The sequence below is a fragment of the Hylaeus anthracinus genome, unplaced genomic scaffold, assembly GCF_026225885.1.
Source record: "Hylaeus anthracinus isolate JK02 unplaced genomic scaffold, UHH_iyHylAnth1.0_haploid 11982, whole genome shotgun sequence".
NCBI lineage: Eukaryota > Metazoa > Arthropoda > Insecta > Hymenoptera > Colletidae > Hylaeus > Hylaeus anthracinus.
In genome coordinates this window covers 11,303,416-11,313,690 of record NW_026534330.1, presented here as the reverse complement: position 1 = coordinate 11,313,690, position 10,275 = coordinate 11,303,416, and the positions used below count along the sequence as shown (strand labels likewise).

Genomic DNA, 10,275 nt, shown 5'->3' with positions numbered 1-10,275 from the left:
CGTGTTGACAGAATACGGTTCAACATTTGACGCGTTATAACGTCGTATTTCTAGTTAACGTGACATAACTAACGTAAAGGTTATTATAAAACAACCAAATCTGTATGAAAAATCTATAACAATATAGTGTAAATTAATCTGATGCGCATCTAAGGACTTGAGGATTTGACCTGCAAAGCGCGACGGTCATGCTTCTCGATATAGATAGGTGGCCTACACGTGAACCAATCAGAAGCCGTGGTTCGATGGGCGGGGATGTGGCGTGATCCGTGATGACGTCACTGTAGTCTGCAATCGATAACTCCTCGACGTTTACTAACCCCTTCTAACTCGTTATTGTAGTACTACAGAGTACAGACGATCAATGTTTGGTTACGCCACACGTCTCTGGCGGTATGATCGCATATTATTCCTAAATCTACCATCTCGACAAAAATACCAAGGTTTTTCATCGTTCTTTGATCAAACAAACTATCATGCTTCGAACCTTTGCTCTTTGCAAGTCGCTATATAAAACAATGCAACTTGTTACCACTTGAGTAACCAAATGATTTTATCGACTGTGCTAACTAACGTTTTCTTCCATAGCAACAGCAAGTTTTGGTAAATAACAAGACAAAACTTTTGTTTAATAGTATAATATTGGTTATGTATATATTGGTTTTTAATCGGAACTGACATATCTCTATCAAATTCTTAATAGTCTGGCAAATAATCGAATCTTTTACTTGAAACACCCCAAGGAATGACTGACCAAAGGTAAACGAGCGTGTGTGTTACAGGAAGAAATGCACGTACCTAGTTAACATTTAAACTTTATTAAAACCAACAACATTAACAAGAACAAGAACAAACCATTCCTTCTGAAACAGTCCATAGAAATTCGATTTTAAACAAATTCAATTGTCCTGCCGCATGTCGTTCAACAACGTCGTGTATCGGTTAGTTATGCACTCGTATAGAATGGTTCACATCATGAATGATCAAGTGCCGGGAGACCTACGACATTAGTAACATGATTGAAAATAATAATAGCCTCAATGTATTAACACCGCTTCGTAGCAAACCTAATCACAAAATGCGTTAAGGCACTGCCGTTAATGGGCCAGTCATGATGCCGCTACGGTCGCTAGAAGCAGTGCAATGAAACAAGCCAACAAAACCAGACAATATGTTGTTATTATAACAGTTATGAGATTAGTGACATACGAAACACGCATTCCACTCGAACGAACGATGCCGATGCTGTGCGGACCACAAATATTTTCGCATTTTATGCTCTCACCTTCGCAATCTGGGTCACGTTCATCAGTCCGCATCGTAACATCAGTCGATACTATAGTATCCTCTTGCTCGCATTCTAGTTCCTTCTCTTCGCTTTCCAAAAGAGGAGATTCGCTTTCCTTGTCAGAGGATACCAAAGACTCTTTATCCTCCACATTTGGAACATTAGAAGGAGGTGCATCCTTCCTTAATAACGCTTTCAACTCCTCGATCTCTTTTTCGTGTTCGCACAAGCTCGCTGCTGCTAACTGTAAATCATGCACAGCTTTGGTTAAGTCGAGTTCTGGATCGGCATTCGAATTATCTTTTGTCTCGTTCGATTCCACTTTCTCGTGGTCCTCCTCTAAATCTATCGTCGCATCTTCTTTAGGAACTACGTGCGATATATCGGTGGTCTTCGACGATGTAGACAGCTCGTCGTTTACATCGTCTGGACTGCAAGTGACGGAGCTACAAGTGCTCGTGTTGGGCGCCGTACTATCGGTTTCTATTTCAGAACGGCGCGACGTCAGCGAATTCTTTTGGCTTAAACGACTATCACGTAAGCGATCCGCCACGCTGCTGAACGCCTCCGCAATTAGTTTAACATTCTCATCCGCAACACGCAGATAGAAGTCAAACGCATTATCGTCGGTCTTCTCGAGATCTTCGTTCTTGGGATCAATGATGGATTCCGTCAGTCTTTCAATGTCTCCATTGTCCGTGCTTTCCTTACCCTTTTCGTTATGCTTTGAATAATGGCTACCCAAAGATTGAATACGCAGAACCGAGGATTCGTTAGATTTATTATTCTCATTCAAATCGTCTACTTTCGCAGATTGCTCTAAATTAGCATGGATCGTTTCTTTAACTGGTTCAACGTCCGGTCCCTCTATCAAATTAACCAAATCTTGGCACAAACGGCTGTACGCCGTGAAATCTGATTCGGTATCCGTATTGGACGACTTATTAGATTTTGATTGCAAACAATCCTGCCAGAATTCATTGTTCAATGCCTTGGACAATATATCGGTGGACGTCATACAGTTCTCCGCATTCGAGTTGTCCCCTTTCTTGTCGATCCTCTGTACTTGGGTCGATGGCGAAACATAAACGCGGAGTTTCTGCCTGTGTACATTCGAGGAGGGATGATTTCCATTTATATCAGTTTTACTACTTCTCAATGAACTCTCTGTGCGCCATCGAGTGTCATAATCGGAAAGTTCACCGTCGCTTACAACGCGTCTATAATAATCTTTTCGCACAGGTAACGATTTGATATCAATCAAAGACTCGCTGATCTCGTCCTTGATCTCCTGTAGACTGGGTTCCCTTCGCAGATGTATTCGATCGTGATCGATCAAACCGTAGAGATTGGCGGACAACGACCTAACCGCTCGTTTCTTCCTCACGCCGAAAGTGGTTTCCTGATCTTTTGCAACGCCTGTTTTACTTTCGACGGTATTCTTCGTCGTGTTGGCATCTTTCCGGAGGTTTCGATAGGCCAAGTCGTCTGTAACGATGTCAGGCTCGCACTGCGGTATGTACGGTGAACGAGGATAATCTGGTTTGGTTGGCGTTGTATGCAGATAGTCGCTTTCTGTGGCGGTGGTTACTGGCCCCAGAGGTATTCCAAACGGTGGTTGAGGATCGGCCACTTTTAATGTGTTGTTAGCGTAATGAAAGCTCCTGTAAACGACGTCGTCACGCGTCACATCCGGTTCGTCTTTGTGTACTGGGTAATCTGTAGCCGACAAGTATGGATAATCAAAGACTGTGTTTTTGCGTAACAAGATGGGCGAAGCCATTAGATAGCTGATATTAGAGAGCGTCGATTGCCCGATCGCTTCAGACAAAGATGTAGGTCGTTCCTTCGGATGCATTCTTCTATATGCCATATCGTCTTTTGATCTGTCTGGCGAGTCCACAGAAGTCAATGGAACAGTATCGTCGGGTTTTCCTCTACGTAGAGAAAATTCTTCCATGCTACGTCGTTCCGCCCGATCGAGGAGATCTTCGTCTCCGAGACGTAGACTGTTATATATCGTTTCTAGCTCGGACAATGCTTCCTCTAGGTTTTTTGAACTTCTTTTCCTTTCTAATGCATCTTGCTCGTTCATTTCCGCCAGCTTTTTTTTACTTCTTTCCGTTTTTATACTCGATGTATTATTCGAATACTCTGGCACAGCCTGTTTCAAAGGCAATTTTCTAGATGGTGAGTTTGAAGTTCTGTTGTGAATAAATAGCGAAGAATTGTTAGACCTATTGTGTATCCCAGTCGTCAGTGCTTTCTTTTCATGCACTTCGACGTTGTAGTCGGTGAACCTTGAATTAAGTTGATCGTTTCGAACGTTCCTTCGCTGACACTTCATTGCTTCTGTTTCGTGAGCTATGGTTTCGTCTATGTGTCTACCAGTTGAGTTGTGTCTGTTGTTTGTACATTCTGTTAAATTACACGATTGCGTTGGAGGAACTGTCAGAGACAATGGACGTCGAGGGCATCGTTTAGTCGAACCACACGATCTAGTTTCATTGTTTGACTCGTAGGATCTCAAACCTTCTAAATGGTCTCTGGTAACTTCAGGCACGTGGTTCACTTTCGCATAGGTAGTATCATCGTATTTTGACACCCGATATCTTCCATTGAACGGAAAGGAATTACAACCGTAGGTGAAAACTTTACAGCGTGGGTCTCTTGGTGGAGGTTCTGGCGGACACAAGCTGCGAGCACACAAGCTAGATTGATCGTTTCTCAAATAATTATAAGGTCTCGCGTACTCGCTATTAGTCATAGGTGAATTTGAAACGTAGTTACTTCTATTGTGATTTATATAATTCCTATCACTTTGCAAGATATTTGGTTTTGCGTATGTGTTGTTTTGATTTAAATCTGTAATATATTGATTTGTAGGATGTTTCGTAAGGTCGTTAGATGATTTTGTTTGATAACTAGATGCTGTAGCCTGACGTAGACTTTCAACGGATTTTTGTACTGGAAAAGTGTAACTGTTAGGTTGAGTAATAGAGCGCTGTGATTGTACAGAAGGCTGAATTGGTATATCTGCATCCCTATCGAATAATTGTTTTTCATCCATAAAATCAAGGCTACTGCGTTTGTTAGTTAAGTTGTTCAAGTTTTCCGGAAGTCTATGACTCTCGTCTCTTGTCAAACGTTTTATATACCGTTCGGTGCGTGCAGTACGACTTTTTCTATTAGAGGAACTATTTTTCTGCACATTCTGTACACCGGTTTCATTCTGAAATCTTGGCAGCGAATTAAAAGATTTACGTGTCTCTTCTTCAGAGCTACTATCTGCACAAATGCGGTCTCTTTTTGCTTCTATTCGAGCTTTTAGTTTATTTTTACGTGTTTTTTTATTCAGTCCATCCAATGATCCATCACTGCTACGAGATAGCGTAGAGTCCTTTTGTAAACTTGATGTATCTACTAAATTTGTAGCAATGCTGTTAGTCGAACTATTCTTATCTAAATGATGATTGCTTTTGACTGGATGAAGAACAACATTGTGTGATTTTCTATTGAACACTGTGCGAGGTCTTGGTTGCCTTCTACAGTACACCATTTCTTCTTCATTAGAGGAACTGTCGTAATCCCGTATTGCAGATATTCGTTTTAAAATTCCACCCAGTGACCACTTCTTCTCTTTCTTCTTCTCTGATGAGGTCACTGCATCACAAACAGGCAAGCGTTTGGTTGGTGGCAAAAGACCATCCATTCTCAGGATGTCTTTTCCAGTGATACTCCTTTTCTCCATTTAGTATAATGTTTCTACTTTAATACTAAAATGCATAAAAGAAATTCAAGATTAATTAATGTTTAAAAATCAACAGGTATGATAATACATTTATGGAAATACGAATTATACATTAGTGCAAAGCAGTCGAAGAATGAAATGATGTTTTATATTTAATCATAAGCATTTTGATGTACATTTACTTACAAATATGCATGTATATAAATGCAAAAACTGTACACGCATATGAATGCAAAAACTCTGGAACAACCATCTGAATACACTTTATATAAACTTCAACTCATTTCTTTGATTCCATATACACATATGTTTACACTTCCATTACCTTGAAACAGGCCAGTTATTATAAACAATTATACACTATTACGTGTATGCATATAAATAGAATAAAACTGTCTACTAACCTCTCACGTAGACGGTCAGCTCAACGATTCCGATATGTATTTGGCGAAGGGCGAATTCTTTGTACATTTGCCAAAATTTGATCTGACTCACAAGTGTCAACCACGATCATTCACATTGTACGCATGATCGAAATACCCCAAGCTTCGATACAGTGTTGATAACGCTGATAAAATCTCCGCACCTCTTTTAGGCACGACTTTCGCAATGCGTTTGTTTCACTTGCTGCCTTGACAGATGAAACTTAAGAGGATATATAAACTTCACTTTCATGAATCACTCGCTCGTCGGTATTATTTTCGTCGCGTGTGGAAACGAAATATATATGTAGAAGTTGCGGATAGAATTCGTTCGATCTCAAGAATCTACGTTCTGCGACTGATGTATATCTCGCGCTCACTTGGCGCCTGCCATTACATGGACATTAATGCGTATCATGCGTTGCACGCAAGAATACTGTTAAACTAAACGAAACCGACTCGAATCAGCTCGAATCAGATATGAGAAGAGAAGGGATTCAAGATTGAACGTTCAGCTCAGACCCCACCCATTACCAGATCCCCCCTAACTGTCGCGCAGAATCACACACGATGAATCGTGCACACGCCTGTGCACCACGTAGCAAAACATATATTTTAGATATGAACCGTTTATTATGAAAGCGTTGCACGTTCGTTTATCTTTGTTTTAAGATAGGGCTTTTTGCATTTCAATTGGCTCAAACATGTTCGTACCAGCTAATTGACTTGTATGCTTTTGGCGATCATCGATAAGTTTATCAGTTGTGCAAAGAATTTGGACATTTGGAAAAACATTTGGCGACCACAAATGGACGCTATGTTTATCGTTATTAAATTTCCAGCGTGGTCTTGCATGAATATTTTTTTCCACGTACTTTACACCACTTTTATAACGAGTGCTTCGTGAGTTAAAAAGGCCTGTTATAGTTATAGTATTATGGACTACTGGGCAACTATTTCTGATAAAGCTTCCATCTCAAAATAAAGTTGCCATTTTTCAACCATTTTTTGGGTTGGACTTTTGTAATGGCGTACTAAAGAATTTTAAGAAAAAGGATTGCGGCTTGGAATGCAAAATGAAAGAGTTCTTAATGCAAAGCGATCGCTCGATATTACCACATTTTATTTTACGAGAGGTGTTAAAGGTCCAGCAGCAAGGAGATCGTGTTATTCTTTCGAAATTAGGTATTCATGCTGCATCATTCCAGTTCGAAAGCCATATACGGATGGCCAAAGACACAGCATGATGTATACATCCATATCTCATGGAGAAGCAAGGAGAAAGCGGCTTTCAACATTAATTCAGGACATGCCTATACAGCTGTATATGGCAAAAACTCAATAGGCAAAATCGATAAATGCCAATCAATTATTGAGCATTGTACATCCGTCTCCTCCGATTATTTTGCGTACATCAATTTACAGCTAACATGCTAAACACTCTATATTTCATTCTAGAAAATGTGAAACTTTATGTAAATATTCAACGTTTTATACATATTTCGTAGATATATCATACTAAAAGACTAACAAAAATTCTTTCATTTCTGATAGACTATCAGTGATAGTTACGATATTCCGAGCTAATATTGTAGTGATTTTTAGATATCTATAGTATATGTCACGATAGGAATAGCATTCTAGATACACGTTGTCTCCAGTTGCCCCTTTCACACAATTGTTCATGTTAGTTTTCTGTTAAGAAGTTATTTCCACTGGTTAAATAGTTAAATTAAATTTCGATTCATATCCAGAAGGAAGAAAGTAGAAAATGGGTACATCCGGAATGGCCACCGCTCACTGAGCCGCTCTGTCAGCGAATTTTACTTTTAGTGGCGCCATCGGTAGCAGAACGCCCAAGTTTGTAGTGATAATAGTTCCACCTCTTACTACTAGATGACACCCCAAACTAAAAGGTCAATAATTACTGCTGCATTAAAAAACTATTAAAAAAATGATACATTTGACATAGTAACTAATATATTGTAGTGTTATAAAGCAAAGAATCGTATTACTTAAGTATTTATACAAACATAAAGAAAAATTGAGTAAAGCTATCTGTGGCGCCATCTTATTCAAACGATGGGAACTATTTTCACTACAAACTTGGGCGTTTTGTCACTGGTGGTGCTGATCAAAATTTAATTATAAAAATAATAGAAAAAATTCCTTTTAATATATTTTTACATTCTTAAATATTACCTTTCTTTAAACGTAATATAAATTTGCTATGTTAAACAAGCTCTGCCTGCAAATTTTTCCCAATGTTGAGAAACTGTCGAATGTTTATTCTAAAAGGAGACGGCTTAAATTTGAAAACTGAAAATAAATATGATCTGGTCGAACCCTGGTAATTAATTTCTTGAGAATCCCAATTCGAGAAACCTTGCATAAACGAAGGACGTTCCGTAATAATAGGGTCAAGTGATAGCAAGGACAACAAGCGTATGAGTGTTAAGCTTTTTCGTTTATTGAAAATATCTCTGTAAAACGTGTGTATATTGTGGCCGGGCGAGGTAAGCCGACAAAACCGAATCATTCGACAACGAAACGAAATCGGGTAGCAAACGAAGGAATACGGTGAAGACATTGAAAACAATATAGAGTCGTTCGTATTTAGTATCTACATAAGTAAAGGACGAATCAACGATGCATTCGCTTACTTTTTCTTTTTTTTTTAATCTTAGTATATTAATTATATTATGTATAACAAAGCGGTAACAACTTGTTAATTGTAACTATTACGGTAATAATCGTTTACTTTATATAATTACAATAATGTAATGTAAGGATGATCGTTAACTAATCGATAACAAACGAATCGTTTCCTCCTCCATCCTTCGTCTTGATCATCATATATCCTCGTCACTTCCTTTACTTTGTTTCTCCCCTTTTCTTCTGTTATTTTATTTTGTTGAATGCGATATCGGTCTTCGGTTGAATCGTTTTTTGTATTTGTTTTCATTTTTTTTTCTTTTATTCGCTCATCCCCTTTTTTCGTATTAATTATTTAACAACAGTTTTTTTATCCCTTTTATTATTTGCTCTTTAATTTAATAATCGTAGTAAACATAGTAATTATTTATAATATTGTGCAAATAATCCATATTTTTATTTTGTTTAATAGTAATGAATGTCATTCAACGGAGGAGCTCTTCTATGATCTCCCTCTCATTCGCGCGCTCTCCCTCTCTCCCTCTCGCTCAATCTCTCTCATTCTCTCACACGCACGCTATCTCGGTGTCTCTCTCTTTGCGTTCTCGCGTGCATCCGCGCGTTTTCGCGTCTACGCATGCGTCCAGCGACGATACAACGTCCGCGCATGCGCGAACGCGCGCGAGCACGCACGGAGCACGCAATTTAAATGGACGAACCTTCGCGCTTTAATGTTTTTTTTTTTCGACAGCTAGCTCGTTAAAATTGGATTTTTTTTTTCTTAGCACATTTCGTCTATCTAGCTTGTTGACCCATGGCAGTTGCTTGTTCATTATACTGGCCGACAGGCTCCGCAGCTTGACACTTTGCTTTGAGTATTCGTTTTTTTTTTTTGTTTTTGTTAGCCCAGCTCTAGGATCTTTGTTTCGTTATTATTATTATTATTTTTTTTTGCTTTTGTGTACTCATCGTTTATTTATTATCTGACGACGTTAGGTTAATGAGTTTCGAGAATTTCGAGACACTACAAAGCCCTTTTGTTTTGTTTTCGCTATCCGTTTAAGAAAATTTCGTGCATTTACGATTAGTTAACTTAGTTTCATTTTCTCTTTATACAATGCGTAACGGCAGTATCGTCCACGGAGAAAGTACGTTTAAACCTCGCCTTACCTCGCTTAACGAAGGAAAGCCCTATATGTATATATATATATATTTTTTTTTTTGTTCTTTAATATCTTACAGCCGTCGTCGCGCAAAAGCTGGTATTTTAATGTACGTTTTTTTGTTGTTTTTTTGTTGTTGGTAAAACAAACGAAAATTAATGAAGCATACCACGCATACTCTTCCACCCCCCTCTACCCACGTTTCCTCTCGTTACCGTAGCAATTTGGCCGATCGAACGAACGTTTTTTTTTCCCGCGTACATGAGTTTCCATCCCGAGCGTTTACGTTTCGAATGAATTTCATCAGGCAACCCTTCGAGACGCGTGTAAACCCGATTATCTTGCGTTTTTTTTTCCGTTTCGTGTGTTGACGATTTAACGAACCGAATGTTGATGTCTACCAAAGATCGGTAAACGTAATTGAAAACCGGGGAAGTTTGCGATTCAATCACAACATTCGGTCCAGGCGCAAATCGATCAGTTCCGCGTTAAGATAAAAACAAGAGACGAAAAGGAAAATAGAGAATAGTAGAAGAAGAATAAAACGATCTTTGGCGCGCCTCTCGGGGGAAAGAACGATTTCTACGCGATCGAGGTCTGTATCGTTTAAAGAGGCCAGTGTGTTTCGAACACTGAGCTATACTATATAATTCAGTGACATCGAGACACTTTCTGCGCGCAGATTCCAACCTCGTTTACGCTCGTCACGCCCTGCTTAAGCTTGTTACGCTCGTCGTGTGTCTCGAGTTGTTTTTTTTTTTTTATTGCTTCTGGGAGTTCGCGGTTGCCCATTCGACAAAGTAGTATCGAAAATATATATGTATATTATATGCGTACAAACCATTTGATTATTATCGAATTATTTGCACATATTACAGCACACGGTAGGGTAGTCGAAACTCAAAAAAGGGGCGAGAGGGGGTATCGGAGTAATTAGACAGTGAACCGGACGGACCATCAGATACGTCGTACATCGATAGAAGAAGGATCGACGAG

The 10,275-nt window shown here is 39.2% G+C and overlaps 1 protein-coding gene across 3 annotated transcripts; it reads right to left on the bottom strand.

Moving 5' to 3' along the window:
• Positions 1-797: 797 nt before the first annotated feature.
• On the bottom strand, positions 798-6,005 carry LOC128885961 (uncharacterized). 3 transcript variants are annotated; one of them, XM_054140414.1, is made up of 4 exons: positions 5,444-6,005; positions 5,226-5,364; positions 1,286-5,064; positions 798-999 (listed from the first exon to the last, which is right to left on the bottom strand). In XM_054140414.1, exons 3-4 carry the CDS (start codon positions 5,037-5,039, stop codon positions 974-976), a joined length of 3,780 nt encoding a protein of 1,259 aa, XP_053996389.1. In that variant the 5' UTR covers positions 5,040-5,064; positions 5,226-5,364; positions 5,444-6,005; the 3' UTR covers positions 798-973. The 3 variants fall into 3 exon arrangements, with proteins under 3 accessions (XP_053996389.1, XP_053996387.1, XP_053996388.1); XM_054140412.1 differs by having other exon boundaries at positions 798-5,064; XM_054140413.1 differs by lacking the exon at positions 5,226-5,364 and having other exon boundaries at positions 798-5,064.
• Positions 6,006-10,275: the final 4,270 nt, after the last annotated feature.